Genomic DNA, 16,766 nt, shown 5'->3' with positions numbered 1-16,766 from the left:
AAGCTACCTACCTGTAATAGTTTTCTTCTGTTACACTTTGAGGCATTAGGATTTAGTAGGGAAAAACTGTGTTTCAGCATATTATCAATCTATTGAATTTAGAATCCCGTTGCTTAAACAGAACATGTGTATTTTGTTTGAATTTAAACTGAAAGATGAGCAAGTAGTGCAGGTGATTTGAAAAGTGATTCAAGCAACATAGTGCTAAGGAAGAAAACATGAATAGACAGACTGAAGAGAGGGAAAATTAAGAGTGTAGATGGAGATTTAACAGTGAAAAGTAAGATAGTAGCAGAAAAGTAGTGCAGCATATATGTTCAATGAAATAAATTATAAGTAGAGAAATTAAAATGTCAGTTATAAAACAAGGCTAGAAAATCTCCTCTAGGAGACTCTAGGACAACAAATAAAAGTGAGCAGCGGGAAACTTATGAAATTAACTAAATTAGGGATTAGGAAAAAAAGGGCATAGCACTACAGAAAACTTACTTTCAGTAAGTTTCTCTTAGACTCTATGTTTGAAACCTTTTGATTGTTTTCACCGTATTAGACTGTCTTTTTAATACAGCAACAAATTGCAAGTTATTTGTTTTTGTTTTTAAATAGCTCCTTCAGGAAAAGTGGATTTGTGGAGAGTAATTGAGCCTTCACACTCATCTCAAAATAGATCTGTACATCTTATGTGGAAGGTATATACAGTTTTTGTGAATTGATAATTGTATTGGTATCCTGTCGCTGATACTGTGTTTAAGTATTTTAGTGTTGTAGGACACATAACTGCTAGAGGCATTTGCTGTTACCAGAAAAAAACCCTCACTGAACTAAATGAGAATTGAAAAGGCTTTTGTTTAGTGAATGGTAAATGAATGGAGTTTTGTAATCTGTGTGGAAAAGGGAGCATTTAATTGTGTTCAGATCACTGGAAAATCTCATTGAAAGTCCTTAAACTGCATTTAAACAATCCATTTTACCAAAGCTGTGTTTAAATTCACTTTAATCTTCTAGCAAAGTGTCCAAAGGCTTTTTGCATTTCAAATCTCAGTATTTGACTTTTGAAATCTGTCAAGGAAATTGCCATGGCTGTCTGTCCTAAAGATGGGCCTGAAGAAAATACCTTGCTTTTCTAAATACAGTATGATAGTTTTGTAATTTGGCCTTTAATGCAGCGTATGTTTTGGCTTGTCCAAATAACACTGTGAAACACTTACTACTGTATATTTTTTTAACAGCCATTAAAAAGCTTTCCACCTTCTGGGAGAATTCTAGGCTACAAAATACAGTATTTTCCAGAAAAAAAGACTGCTCTTAAAAGGACAGACAACTCTACTGAAAAGAAAATCACTTTACTTTTAAATGAAGAGGCACATATAGTATCTGTCACTGCCTGTAACTCTGCTGGAGAGTCTCCTGAAGCCATTTTGAGGATTCCATCCACTGATGAAAAAAGTAAGATTTCTCAATGTCATATTTTTCTCATTAATGAAAAAGTGGTTTTCATTACATCTGTTTAAGTTCTGATATAGTGGAAGCAAAACTGTGCTAAGGGCTTCTGTCATAAGTATCTATGTATATTTTGCCATCATGCATCATGTAACTGTTACAGACAATTATTGTTGGGGGTTTTGTTTTGAGATACAATTGTTAAGATATGAATACTTTATGATGTCTTACTGCATTTCTATTGTATTACTTTCTGAGGGGTTTTTTGGTCGGTTTAGTTTTTTCTCTAACTTTGCACCTCCCAAATAAATTTATGGAATGCTCCCTTTGTTAGCTCATAATACCTGGTTACCACAGGGTACTAGTGCAGAGTATTTAACAACGTAATTCAAAGATATGATAAATAGAAGTCTCTAAGTTGTGTTAGTGGAAGCAGAGAGAGAAGCCTTGTGTTTAATCTTATTTCATAAGCATTCCCAGAGTACCCATCCCACCCACTGCCTGGGTTAGGAAGCTGGTCTGCTCTAGCACAAGAGTTGCTCTTTGGCTCTTTCGTTTAATTCTGATACTGCTTTGAGCCTTGCATTGCAACATCCTGCTACCTGCTATGATCTGGCAGAGAGACTGTATTTGACACACTTGAATCACCTCTACATCACTTGTTCATGATGTAAGTGCTAATGTTCCCCTGGAATTGCTCAATCAAATTTCATTTCTCATCAGAAGACTGGATACGTAGATTTGATGTAATTTTGTGCTAGAGTTTGCTTACTACCTCCCTATCCACTTTTGTATCTCACCATAGATTTTTTCTGATTTTTCCATGCTGTAATATGCTTTCCTCCCACCAAACACATTTCTTTTTTTCCTCTGCTTTGTCAGGTCTTTTTTGCCTCTGCTTTGCCAGGTTGGGTTTTCACTCAGACTTTCATTACTTCTATTCTGCAGGCTGATGGTTCACTTCTGCTTCAGTGTCATTCATGACCTTGCTGACTTGCCTTATTGTTCTCCTATTACCTTTGTCATCTCAATCAAAATTGCTTATGAGCTACCTGCAAAATTGGTAGTAACTTGGTTTATAAAATTTTACACACTATGAAATTTGGATTCTAAAAGAGAGACTGGTTCTTGAATTCTGTATGTGTTTTTCAGGTGTTTATGAAGACAGAATTGCTGATACTTTCTGTTAAATTTTTAGCCTTTCAGGTGATTGAAACAGTAACAACCTCTACAACAAATGAAGAAGTGGTTGTGCAGTGGAAAACCTCTGAACCAGAACCAGCCAAATACGTGGTTGAGTGGTATGAGGAATCAGAGATGGACCCTTTTGGTAGATCATGGCAATATGTATCGAATTCTACAAAGTGGAAAAATAACAAAAGTATGTTTATCAGTTACAGCTGTAACAATGTACAGATGTACATATATTTATAGGTAGATTGGAAAGAACAAACAAGGATGAACTCATGTAGCTTTCCTCAGACCATTTTAAACATAACAGTATTATTGCATGTTTTACTGAAATCTCTGCAGGTAATGTAATAGCTTTTTTTAATCTTTCAAATTTTCATGCAGTGTACAAGGTGTAGTGTTTGATCCCATATAAGATTAGGCTACCAATTTTGTGTTAAAGCAGTTCCATGGCTTGATCTTATCCCAGTAGGGAGGCCTGTGACTGATGTCAGTGATGTGACTCTTTTAGCAGAGAAATCTAGAACTAAAAAGAATTTGAATATGGGAGAAGGTCATGCTCCTTCATGTGTTTTAGAGAGAGAACGTCATAGTCCTCCATGGGCGGCAGGGGGATGGCCTGCTTCACCATGATCTTCACTACAGGTGGCAAAGGAATCTTTACATCCCCTGTTCCAGCATGGGTTCCCACCCACAGGAGACAGTCCTCACTGAACTTCTCTGGCATGGCTGCAGTTATTCACAAACTGCTCCAGTGTGGCTCCCCTGTGAGGGCACGTTCTCCACGTGCTCCAGTGTGGGATCCTCCACAGGCTTCAGGTGGATTCTCCATTGTGGACTCATTCACACATCACAGTCCCTTCAACTCAAGTTCACACTGGAGTTCCAGCCTGTTGAGAACATCAGCACAGAAACAGCAGCACTGCCCTGGCCAGCCCAGGCACATCCCCATGGCTGTTATCAAAATGTTCTCAGGCACAAATCAGTTAAGCAGTGCATCACTACAGCAAACAGCAAAAGCAAAAAGCAGCCACTAACTAGCACTAGACTCTAATATCCAGTCAAGCAAGCGAGCCCCATAGCAAGCACAGGAACCTGCTTAACACTAGCTGAACAGCACTAACAGCTATGAGTTCAGTCTAGTACATACCAATCAAATCTGTCATCATTTCAATGGTTCGACTCCTGCCTGGCTCCCCAAAAAGGATGGCTGTGGTTTAACCCCAGCCAGCAGCCAAACCTAGGCAGCTGCTCGCTTACTGAGTGAGATCAGGGAGAGAATCAGCAGGGTAAAAGCAGGAGAACTCGTGGGTTGTGGTTCAGACAGTGTAATAGGGAAAAAAAAAGCCCCACACACAGGCAAAGCAAACAAGGAATTAATTCACTGCTTCCCATGGGCAGGCAGTTGTTCAGCCATCTCCAGGAGAGCAGGGCCCCATCACATGTAGCAATGACTTGGGAAGGCCAACACCATCACTCCAAATGTCCCCCCATTCCTTCTTCTTCCCCCATTTTATATGCTGAGTGTGATGTCACATGTTCTGGAATATCCCTCTGGTCAGTTGGGGTCACCTGTCCCAGCTGTGTCTCCTCCCAACCTCCCGTGCACCCCCAGCCCCCTCACCAGTGAGGCAGTATGAGAAGCAGAAGAGGCCTTGGCTCTGTGTGAGCCCTGCTCAGCAATAGCAAAAATAACTCTGTACTAGCAACCCTGTGTTCAGCACAAATCCAAAACACAGGCCCACAGCAGCCACTGGGAGGAAAATTAACCTAGCTAAAACCAGATGGGGTAATGTGTATATGATGGCCACCGTAACTCTTGCTGCACTGCAATAGGTGTAAGGGACTGAAAGAGCAGCAGAAAGCTGATATAATGCAGGGATCTGTTGATAGCCATTATTCGCAAGCTGCAGAACTTGAGAGGAGTGACCTAGGAAGCCAGTTTCATGCCAGGGAATGTAAAGCTACAGATACGTCCTCTCAGGGTCGATGGGAGCTGTTGTAAATAGTGGGTACAAACCCTGTTGATTACATAGCTTGAACTGTCTTGAAACATAAAATTCTACTGGAGAGATCTCACTTGGGACAATTGTACCCTTGAGTCAGGCTGGTTAAAAGTAGATCTGCAGTTGGCATAACTGGAAAATCAGTGTAGAAATAATAGAATAATGGAATATTCTGAGTTATAAGTGGCCCAGAAGGATCACTGAAGTCCATCTCCTGGCCCTGCACTGGACACCCCAGCAATTACACCATGTGCCTGAGAGCATTGTCCAAACACTTCTTGAACTCTGTCAGTCTCGGTGCTGTGACCACTTCCCTGGAGAGCCTGATCCAGTGCCCAGCCACCCTCTGGGCGAAGAGCATTTTCCTGATATCCAGCCTAAATCTCCCCTGACACAGCTACTTGCCATTCCCTCAGGTCCTAAGTGTTAAGAGCTGGGACCCCACTGCTTTTTAATCTGTTTGATGCATGAGACAAAACTGTCTCTTGTGGAGCAGTAAACATAAAGATATGTGAAATCAAAAATACTACCTTTAAGTGTAATGTCATACCAGTTATTTGAAGATAGAGACTTTCTCCAAAACCATAGACTGTTTCGAGATGAGCAAGTGGATTCATGTAGAGAAGTTGTATGAAACTGGAGTATTATTACCCATTCAAAGTATTTCTAGTGAAAAATGAGTCAGAAACCATGTGCTATTACAAATACTACTTTTAACTAAATGTGTTAAAGGCAGTAATGAGCATTCAAGTCAATAATTGCATATTGTGCTTGCTAAAGAGTTGAGTAGTCGGTAACTGTATGTTTAGAATTCCCTTGTGATTTAGTCTGTTTTCATTGTATTAATGTCACACAGAGATTGTATGTAAATATTCTTTTCTTTCCTTCACAGAAAACTTTAAACCGTTTATATGCTATAACATCTCAGTGTATCCTCTTTATGGAAATAACGTAGCAGCTCCATCTTACGCACAATTCTATGCTCAAGAAAAAAGTAGGTATTTTAAAGTAATCATGTTGTGAAAGATGTGTTGTAGTCTGTTTCTCAGGATGTATTATCTTTGAGTGATTTGGTACTATGATTATTTGAAAGAGAGATGAAGATGGTGGAAAAACCCCTAGGTTTCAGGGTTCCTGATTTCTGTTCTGTTCAGCCACAGAATTGGTTTATAAGAAAGTATTCCTCTTGTGATACAAGTACATTGCTGCTTACACCCACTAATTTTTTGTGAAGTTTACATATTGTATACAAAGCACTTGGAAAGAGTATAGCTCCAAACATGAAAGAGTTTTTTAAACTAGCTATCTCTTCAGTGTTACAGCTCACTTAGATATACAATTATACTTGATTTTAATGCTTGACTACATTTTTCAGTCTTAATATATGAGTAAACTCTACTCATAAAATAAAATGTATGGTTTGAGAAGCTTACTTTTTTAATACTTTGTTGTTATATTTTATAATGTAATAAAATATTTGCAGTCCTGCACATAAAAAATGATAAGAAGACACAACATTTGTAATTGTAGAGAAACTGTGGATGAAGTAGTGTTTTGCAGGGGAAGGGGTAAAGTTTCTTTTTTTGTATAAGTTTAATGTGAATTCAGTGATTTATACAGCCATTTATAAGAATGCAGCTTACCAGTAATTTTAAGATTCCATGTGAAAATGTTGATTTGTGTGTGGGCATAAATAGGTCTATGTAAATGGGCATGCAGACATACTACAGTGCACCACTAAAGAGCATTAATTACTGGGGGATGGCAATGGAGTATTTTTTATTTGAGTAATAATTACTAGCAAAGTTAGAATGTGTTTTGAGTGCCTTCCTGGTTATAGGTAGCTGTGACAACACTCAAGGTTGTTAGAGAAAGGGAAGTAAGGTGTTTTTTTTAAACTGGAACACAGAGAACTCTTCAAAGTGATGAGGAATATGTCTGAGGTGGTATTGTGTCAGTAGAAAGGCTTTCTTTAGTGTGACGGGCAAGGCTGAGGATGCTGGGGGTGCTGGAGATGTCATCTGAATCCCAGCTCAGCTAGAGACCTCCTGCATCAGCAGTGGCCTTGCACCTGAGTCCCCCCATGAGTGCACAAAGGATACTTTTGATCTCTCTCTGATGTTATAACAATAGAGCCTTTTAATGATCTCAGGATATTTGAATACAGTAACACCTAGAACTATGCAAATTCCAGAATAGATGAGGGGAAGTTTAATCAGAAGAATTCCCACACTAAGGAGGGTGAGAAAAGTTAAGGACTATGTCAGAGCACTGCGGTTACGTATTTTCTCATGCTTATGTTTCCCCTAATGTTACTGGTACATGTGAAATAACAGGGGCAGATAACATTGTGGTACCTTGACTATTTTACTACTTTTCCTATCTTATAATGCTTCTCTGTAGAGCCATCAGAAGGACCTCTGGCTGATACAGGCTTTGTGGGGAAAAATGAAGTTACAATAAAGTGGAATGAGATTCCAAAGGATAAAAGAAACGGATTTATCACTAACTATACGATATTCTATAAACCCGAAGATGGAAAAGAATTGAGTAAGTATACATTAAGCAACAGTGCTTTCAACAGGGTTATGAAATTTTCAGTCTCTCTTCCATCTTGACACACCTTTGAAGTCAATGGCAAAGGTCATGACAGGAGTAGAGGAGTTAAGTATATTGGAGAGTCATAGATTCTATGTAAAGTCACAGATCGTGAGGGTTCAGTGAGTTTCATGCATGTCCTTGGAAGGATTTGCCTTCAGTTTCTGGAAAAGTATGGTGGAAATTTTCTGTTAAAATATTTTTACTGTCAATTTTATATTTTTATATAAAATTTTATATATAATAATTTTATAGAAGAAAATAGGAAGCTGCCAAGAAATAGTTTCTTTGGACATAGTTTTTAGATCAGTTCCTTCAGAAGTGTTTGATTTTCTGTGCTTGCCATTGCTTTTCTGGTCTGGAGGCTGATAGCATAAATTTGAGCATATTCCTAACCTCTACCTCAGGAATAGTGTCCAAACAATCTGGCATTGTAATGGTATCTGTTCAAAACTTATTTAGTTTAAATCTCAGCAGAAGCTTTCATGAAAAGTGTTGGGGTGACCTAAACTCTTCTTCCTGTATAGTTTATGAAGAATGCTGTTGGATCATTCAGTGCTTCAGAGTTTGTTTTTTTCCTCCCTTTTTTAGACATCATTGTTATCAGGCACCTAATACAATCTCTTTTCAAAGTTTGCAAACTTAAAAATCTTGTGATGCTTGTTTCTTACGGATATCCATTCGGACCCAGGGCAAGAGTATTCCTGGTAATTTTTAAATGTGAAAGAGAAAGCTTATTATTTCTATCACATTTAGTCTTCTGCATGTAATTTTTCCTACCATGTTGGTTTCTGAGTAATTTAATGCTGACTGCTTTGTGTAGGGTCATCCGTGAGACATGTTACAGGCCCATATTTCTCCATATTACTTGTAATGTAAAGCAGGCTGTGTCCTTTTTAGGACTTCAGATTATTTTCTTTAGAAAATTAGTTGTAAATACCAATGCAAGGGAGTTAAATTTAAATGGAAAAACATGCTGTACTGATGTTTTCTGAGGCTTCTCTGATGTCATGTGTTCTTGATAAGAGTAGAACATGGGGTGTGTGCCTAGGTGACTTTGCTGATGGCCTTTTAACACTAGAACTTCACTTTCCCAGCCTTAAGAGAAAGTCAGTTTATTTTAACTTGGGGCATATTGCAGCATAACTATTTCCTGGGTGTTTCTTGGCAGAACTGACTGATGAAAGGAGTTGACCTTGACTTTATGCACCAGAAAATATTTTAGTGCCTGTAATTTCTAATATGAAGATCCATTTGGTATTGTTAGTAGGCATAGGGATGATAGGATACATGCCCTGCTTAAAAAAATGTAAAGATGAAGCATGTTACACTAATTTCAATGTATTGGAAACACTGAGTTCTGTTCATAAAAGCATTTTTAAACTTGGAAAAAAAATACCTGTTGATTTTGGCTTTCCTTTGACTTTGTTGGGGTGGTATCCCAGTGCTTATAGATGGCATTCTTTTGCATGATACGTGTCTAACTGCATGTAGTAGAAATATAGTTGAATTTCACAAGCTACAGAAACTATTTGAAGTTCCTAATTTCTGGGCCAACTGCTTTGAGGAAATAAAGTTCTCAAAGCACTGATTTCAGTGATAAACTGCAGAAGATCATAATTCACCTATCTTTAATACTAGAAAAAATATTTGTATTTATTTTTAAAAGCAAATACATAATGGTTCAGGTTTTTGCCTCAAACTTTTAAGAAGTGTTGATAGTTTAATGATTTCGTTTTTCTCTTTAAAAGGACTGGTGAGATTGCTTTGTATTTCAACTTACCTTTAAAATAGTTTGTGATCTATTATTGTAGAAGTTGCTAAATAAGTGTACAGCTCCCTGATATAACATGTCTTTTGTGTGTTTACTGACATAAATATTCTCCTAAAAAGACGAAACAGTGAACTCTGATGTTCTGCAATACAGACTGAAGTCTTTACAGGCTAATACAGAATATACTGTTAATATCATGGCAAGCAACGGAGCTGGTGGAACCATTGGAGAGCCAAAAACCTTCAAGACTTTGAAATTGGGTAAGTAGTAATCCAGGCTAGTTATTACTATTTCAAAAAATGGGTGTGGGAATAAGAATTACAGGACATTTTTGTTTAGGCATTTGTTAACTTCTATTTCTTTTTTAAGTAGTGTTGAACAAAACAAGGAAGAATTGGCAACAGTAGTTGAATTCAACTTAATTTCACTAACCATCTCACAGACTAAAAAAAGAGCTCATAATTGGAAGTCAACCCCAAAAATCTTTATTTTCTTGTCAGTAAAGCTGTGGAGTACTATGGTTGCTTGTGGAAGCAGTGGTGTGTATGCTATCAGCTATGGGATGGGATGGTTCATTAAAAAGTAGACTTTTCCATCTGAGAGATTTACAGTAAGCACACGTTGTGTTGCACCTAATAAATGAGTGCAGAGGTTGTGGCCAGTGAGTATGTAGGGAAATACCTTTTCCTGTCTCTTACTATTTGTTTTAGCCAGATTTCACAAGGAAGTTGATATAATGGCAGCAGATCAGAAGGTCAGACATTTCCTCATTTCAACTTCTGGAAGAATGTTCTCAGTACATTCCTAAATACCTCTGGTACTCTGGTACATGGAAGCTAGCTCAGAAATTTGTACAATGTTTCAGTCAGAGTAACTGTATTTTTTGGGATTTAAAATCTATCTCCTGAACTTAATTTGCAATTTATCTTTTTGTAACTGGTGGAAGTGGCACTGACCAGCAGATTTAGGTGAGTGTAAAATAACAGGTGACCAAGAGGTGGTAGTTTTCATCCTAGACTCCTTTCAAAGGTTGGCATGTTATGGCCCTAAGCAGCCTGATCTAATTGAAATGTTGCATGAAGTGATTTACAGATATCCCCTCCAAGCTAAATTACTGTGTGATTCTATTAAGTAAAGGAAATTTTTAAATGCGATAAATCTGTCTCTGAAACATCCTGCAAAGTCTCATTGTGAACTGATTTTCTGGCTCAGTAACAGTGGCTTGTTGAATTCAAAATACTCATCTTTTGACTCATCATACAATGGATATCCTACAGTATTCTGAGTAATTTTGGCTAGTTTTGACAGAACTCTTTAGAATTGTGCTAATTGAGTGACTTGGATGTTAAAAATTAACTGTCTTAAGGGAATACCTGAAGAAATGACAAACACCTGTGGACTAATTGGTGTTTTGGTTTTTGTTTGTTTTTGTCTAAAGATAAAGAAGATGTCTTTTTTATTGCTATACCAGTTGGGATAAGCATGTTTTGTCTGATAGGCCTTTGGATAACGTGCATTTTGAAAAAACATGCGTGAGTACATTTTCTACTGTCTAAAACTCAATGCAACCACTTAAAATTAACTTGTAAAATGGGAATTTTTAATTATTTTATAAATGCTTTTATTGTCAATGTCAAAACCAATGTCAAAATAGAAAACAAGCAATTGGAGCAACAAATAAAGTGTACAGGTTATACTTTAACGGCAGTTTATGTGCTATAGCCCAAAAATAAATACTAATTTTAGGAAGTTTAATAAATGAAAACAAAATAAGTAAGAGAAACAGATTTACATATCACCTACATAGTTTTATGTAAAATGCTGTATATGTGCCATTTGCAGTTCCATGGTCATTTAAGTGAGGGGAGCAAACTTCAAGCCAGTTTCTGAAAATTAAGAATGCTAAGAAATAAAACTTTCTAGACACTTTTAATATCCTAGGATGGTACTTGGACATATTTCACATAGTTCCTATTGCTTATCTTACCCATAATAATATGACTCTTGTTGGTTTGTGATGCGGCCTGTGAGCTGCAAAGGAGTGAGTAATGAAAAAACTTACAAATGACATTGTGTGAAAACATTTGGATGCTTCATCCTTGAGTATGGATCCATATCCATTCATTATTCATAATCCTTTCATCTGCTGTCACAGTTGTCACCTGACAGATTTTAAATTGCTTTCTCTGAGCATATCCCAAAGATGACAATGAGTTTTTTTTAAGGTTATAAAATATGCTTTTTTTTCACAAGAAAAGTGACTGGGTTTTTTGGCTGATGAGAAGGTTAAAAAGTTGAACGATTTTGGGGCATTCTAAGCTGTTGGAACCAATATTGTTGTCAAGTGAAGCATCAGCTAATAAGTACAGCTGAAGCAATAATTTCCATCCCTTTTACATCTTCATCTGTGTTGAGCTTTCTGAACTTTTACAATAGTAAAAACTATTTTTTTATTCTGAATAATACTTTGAGATGCAGTAGAACGTTTGTTCCTGTGTAGATCAAATTGCCATGTGAAAAGTCAAGCTAAGGACTGGTTTTCATTCCCTTACATCTCTACCCAGTGTCAGTAAGTGATTCAATGAGTGAGCATCATTAACTGCTGTTAATTTAGGAACTCAGCGTAGGTCTAATGTGGTGTAGTGCTAGGGACACTTTCCTTGAGCAAAGGTCACCTGAGGTGGCTTTTCACTGAAGAAACACCCTGAAACACGATCACAACAGTTTGTATACAGTCTTATTTTGGCATGCTCTTATTTAATATACTCTTTAATTGGATAATATTATATAATAATACATAATATATAATATAATAAAAAATTGCTTTTGTGAATTAGTAGTTTTTCTGCAATGTCTCTGTAACCCAAGAGATCTTGTTGAGATCTTTTGTAATAAAAATCCATGTATGGGGAAACAATTTTATTGAAAAGCATTGTGTTGATATAGAAAAGACTTCCTTTGTGAAAGTTTGATAGTTTAGCAGTATCTGGAATTTCTGGTGATTTGTTAGTTTTATTTTTAATAATCTATTTCTTTCATAATGTGGCTAAAATTCCATTCTCAATTATAGGCTTAAAAAGGTTTGCTGGCCTGATATACCAAATCCTGAAGAGAGCCTTGCAGTGGAATGGCCTCTTGCTTCATCTATGGTAATAGTTGCAATTTTATGCATTAAAGAAGGGGTAAAATGGAGAGAAAAGAAATCTTTTTCTGGGAGTCATTTTATGAATTAAACCCTCCCCATACTGAATTTTATTCTTCTTTTTAAGTGCTACAAAATGCTCTTTGTAGTATTCCAAAACAATAGAGAAGATGCATCTTCATAAAGTATATTCATCTAGTTCTTATAAGATATTGAGAAATAATGTTTTGAAGTGAAAAAGTGGCTGGTGGACATGGTTCATTTAGTAAAGTAAATTAAATTTGCACAGGCTATTGAGTCTACTACATCAGATTTCCACATCTGTATACCTCCTCCCTTCTCCACAAAAAATTTATTGCAACATATATAGTAAGATTTGGTATATGATTGTATTAACACTTCTGTCTTTTATTTGTTGAATATTTAATCCGTATTAAAGTTTTGATGTTTATTTGAATGGAGATGAGTTGATCAGGTTTATGCAGAAAGTATAATCTGTGGATAATGGGATTTAAACTTTTTTCTCAAAAATGTCTGATTAGACTAGATGGACACAATCCAAACCTGATTCTGAACCTTCATTGAAACTTGCTATTTCATTAAGCACAGAAAACCTAATATGAAAGTGTTTAGCAAATGGACAGAATAACATTGCCTTTTTTAGTACTCATTCACATGTAACTGCATCCTGTCTGAAATGCATGTGAACTCTTTTCTAGTGCATGTCTGAAATTGAGTCAGAGCTCAAATAGCAATAATTTACTTATCCAAAAATAAACTGATACTTTATCTATACCTTTATAACTCTCCAGTATATCTCTTTGCATTGACAGAATAATTCATTTTTGAAGAGAGTGTCATCTGAGACTAAAACTGTGGACTTCGAAGACATAAATGTTTTGGAATACTGTTTTCCTGAAGAAAGTCAGGAAGGATCACTACTAATAAACTATGAAAACCATGTTTCTGAATGTACTGATACTAATACAAAAGGCATAACTAACAGAGATGAAAAGATACCGAATAATGAAGAAAATGAACTTGCTAAATGTTTTTCACCATCTATGACTTACATAATTACTGATCAATTTACCAGAAGCCAAATGCATTCAGCTTCAGTACCAGTGAAGGAAGTCCAACCCATAGAGATGCTGGCAAATGATTTGTGTGGATCCCAACAGAATCCAATTAAAAATGAAGAAAATGATAGTGAAGAAGTTTTAAAGCTGGAAGATTTCAATGAAGAAGCACTGTTCAATCCATACCTTAAAAATTCTGTTAAAACAAGGGAATTTCTTGTTTCTGAGAGCTTCCCAGAAAGCAGTTTGGATGAATGCAAAAGTCAGTCAAGTGTCTTACCTCCTTTTCAACCAAGTGTTCCAGGACAATCCTACGTAACATTGGACATATTCAGGGTGGCCAAAGCTCAGTAGTGTGAGAAAACTCCATTGTAAAATCCTGTGAGAGATCCCTTGGCACTGCTGCTCATTGGCATTCATATGTTCTAACGTGGCTGATATCAGTTAATTTGGATGGGAACACCCTCTTCCTTCAAATAGCTGTGAAGTAATTTTTTTCAGTGTGTGTGTACATGTCAGAGTTCACTTTCAATGTGGATGTTTGGGTTTTTTGTTTTTTTTTTTTTTTTTTTTTATTTTGTTTTGGTTTTATTTTTACCAGACATGTTCATAGTGAGGCAAAAGAAATGGCTTTTGTTATTTCTTCTTAGTTCTCCTGTATCAGCCTGCTAAAAGAAACTGGTATTTGCTGCAGAAGCATCCAGCAGTGCAAGTAGCTCGTCTATTTCTCCCCACACAACCAGTTCCCAAGGCTCAGCTCTGCTGGGGAAACATGGGCGGACTTGAACGGAGTTGGAAACTGCCGAATCCCTCCTTCAGTTACACGAAACAGAACTACTTTCCTGTTATTATTTCCCTTGATTGTTTTTTTGTCTGGTTTTATATATCATGTTCCTCTTGTTTTACAAGTATTTTGTAGATTTCAGTAGTTGTCTTTTTGTATCCTGACTCTTGAATTAATAGTTAGGGTTATAGTTTCCTGTCTTTAATGACAGTATATTTGTTATGTTATCTGCATTTTGGAAAATGTGTTATGCTGGCTATGTTGCTTCCTTTCCCTTCTCATGTTTTTAATTGTCATCAGCATTTTGTGCTGCCTGCTTTTGTTTCTCCTGTTTGTTTCCTGCCTTTTAAAACTGCTTACTGAAGGATAACTTCTTATCTTCTTGTCCCTGTGCTTCTAATTTGCTTCAGTTTAAAACTGTGTTTCCCAGTTGAGATTTTGATATTTTGAGCTGAAAAAAAAAAAAGCAACTAACTATGTCATCTTGTGCTGGAATAAGCACTGAGTTAGGAAGTTATTTTTCAGGGAGGTAATGAAAAAACACTAAGTCTATAAAATCTTCCCAGATTCTCTCTGGTAGTTGATTTAGGATTAAGTATTTATACATGAAGGATATACGTTTTGTCATTTGTTTTATGATTTTGTTAAGTCATAAATCTAATTGCAGTTTCCATTTTACAAATCAGCAATTAAGCAGTAAAGCATTCGATTATACTAATTTTTTAACAAGAAAGAGACCATTGTGAAACTTACTGAAATACTTATTCTGTTAAATAACAGGTTTAAAAAGATGGAGAGTCTAAGTAAACTGTGTTAGAAGGGGGTGTTCAGTATGACACGTATTGGGGATATGGTAATTTTAAGACTTTGAACTATTTTTACAGTATTTAGAGGCTTGATGTCATCAGTCTTGTTTGCACAAGACTGTAGTTTGCACAACTGCAGATTTCTTCCAGGGTAAAAAAAGATACAGGAGTTATGGGGATAGAAAATGAGAGACAAATGTGAATAGGAATAGAAAGCCTTTCTTTTCTGTGCAGGAAGAAAGTGGATGAATGGAAAATATATTATCTGGCATGAATGAGGAGGCTGAGCCTTTCCTTGGATGCATTGGCTATTACTTGCATTGTGTTGGGGAAAACAGTGTAAAGTTTTGCATTTAGGATCTTTTTCTATAGTTTGGAAGCTGCTTTAACTTAGAACAATGTTCCTCTAGTTGGCAAGAAAGAATGGGAAAACAATTTCTGCAAATGTTCCTTATCCAGCAACAATGATTTCCACCTCTTGTGTTTGTTGGATCACTTTTGCAACCACAGTGCTCTAAGCCAAAGTGCATGTACGTATGCTCTTATAAGCCCTTGCTCACCTAGGTAAGTCATACTCTGAAACTGGGACAAAGCTTTGGTTAGGTCACTGCTTTTTTCCGCTGCTTCAGTTGGTTCTAGACTTCTCACGTACAGCTACATTGTTGTTTCCCTAGGCTCAGAACTCACTGATTCCATCACAGCATTTTTTCCCCTTATATCTCAGTATTTGTTTTAATAGCACAATATATAAAAATAAACAGATGTAGAGATATTGTGGGCCTTTCTAGGAATTTTTTAGCAGCCATATGAAAGCTGCATATTCTGAGTTGCATGTTTGATACAGGTAAAAAGTGAAAATAATGCAACATTTAGAAACCATTAGAAAGGGGAGGTTCTTGCTTGGTGGTTATCCTTTGGTAGGTTATCCTTGTAACAACTCTTAGCTTCTGGAGGGTAAGTATATCCTTCTTTTTTATCCCATTTTATTTCCTTCCCTATTGATACTCTGCTTTTCTCTCCTCATTTTTCTGTTTCCCTTGCTCATTATTTTCTCTGAAAAAGCAAAATGCAAGAAGTGGGCTCAATACATTCCAGAAAGTAAGGCTGCCTTTTGCACATGCTTTGGAATGAAAGCTTCTTGCACTTGGTTTTTTTTGCATTGGGAGTTGTACTCTTCCTTACCTTCTACAGTTTGTCTTTCAAACGAACGCTGTGAACCATTAAAAAATTAAAACTGAGAAAACATGTAAAAATTTTTTTTATTGATTTATACTAAATATACCATTTAGATATTTTATCTTTTCATATTCACATAGAATAGGTCTCACTTTGGACTGCTGTTTATAGGGCCATAAGAGAATGGGCTTTAGTCATAATAATTTTCTGTGGCCGCAGTTTGAGTCGGTAACTTTCCTTGAATGTCAAAAATATTATTTCACTTGGGTTGTTATTCAGGCAAGAAAAATAAGTTTCCAAGTCAGTTTGTTAAAAACCAGGTACTTACTGGACAGCACTAATTCCTGGGAGCAGACAGTGATTCTGAGTACATGAAGAGAAGCTCAGCCCAGATGCTGTTTGTCAAGGCTGAGGCTTAATGAGCATTTCTCAGATAATAGTGTGGCTGGTGGGGGAGCGTGGGATGCACCACCACAATCTGCCCTGTGACTAAAGTCAGCTTCTCTGGGCACACTACCCCAGGCAGCACTACAGCCTTGGGACAGAGTGGCTGGAAAGCTGCCCAATGGAAAAGGACCTGGGGTGCTGGTGACAGCAGCTGAACATGAGCCAGGGTGTGCCCAGGTGGCCAAGAAGGCCAATGGCATCCTGGCCTGGATCAGCAATAGTGTGGCCAGCAGGACCAGGGCAGGGATTGTCCTCCTGTGCTGGGCACTGGTGAGGCCACACCTCGAGTGCTGTGTCCAGTTCTGGGCCCCTCACTGCAAGAA

General features: G+C 37.0%; 1 protein-coding gene across 4 annotated transcripts in view; it reads left to right on the top strand.

Moving 5' to 3' along the window:
- IL31RA (interleukin 31 receptor A) overlaps nt 1-16,058 on the top strand; it is a 42,249-nt gene extending 26,191 nt beyond the window's left edge. For all 4 annotated transcript variants that reach the window (XM_020584301.2, XM_020584300.2, XM_019283432.3 and 1 more), the window contains 9 exons: nt 607-689; nt 1,230-1,446; nt 2,639-2,821; nt 5,530-5,631; nt 7,041-7,187; nt 9,129-9,269; nt 10,448-10,541; nt 12,080-12,158; nt 12,985-16,058. In XM_020584301.2, the coding sequence (XP_020439890.2) occupies nt 607-689; nt 1,230-1,446; nt 2,639-2,821; nt 5,530-5,631; nt 7,041-7,187; nt 9,129-9,269; nt 10,448-10,541; nt 12,080-12,158; nt 12,985-13,584 (1,646 nt within the window). In that variant the 3' untranslated portion in view covers nt 13,585-16,058. The remainder of the gene's footprint in view (nt 1-606; nt 690-1,229; nt 1,447-2,638; nt 2,822-5,529; nt 5,632-7,040; nt 7,188-9,128; nt 9,270-10,447; nt 10,542-12,079; nt 12,159-12,984) is intronic.
- Nucleotides 16,059-16,766: the final 708 nt, after the last annotated feature.

The sequence above is a fragment of the Corvus cornix genome, chromosome Z (assembly GCF_000738735.6).
Source record: "Corvus cornix cornix isolate S_Up_H32 chromosome Z, ASM73873v5, whole genome shotgun sequence".
In the NCBI taxonomy this organism is placed as follows: domain Eukaryota; kingdom Metazoa; phylum Chordata; class Aves; order Passeriformes; family Corvidae; genus Corvus; species Corvus cornix.
The sequence above is the reverse complement of the archived record's forward strand: the minus strand, read 5'-3'. Positions and strand labels throughout refer to the sequence as shown.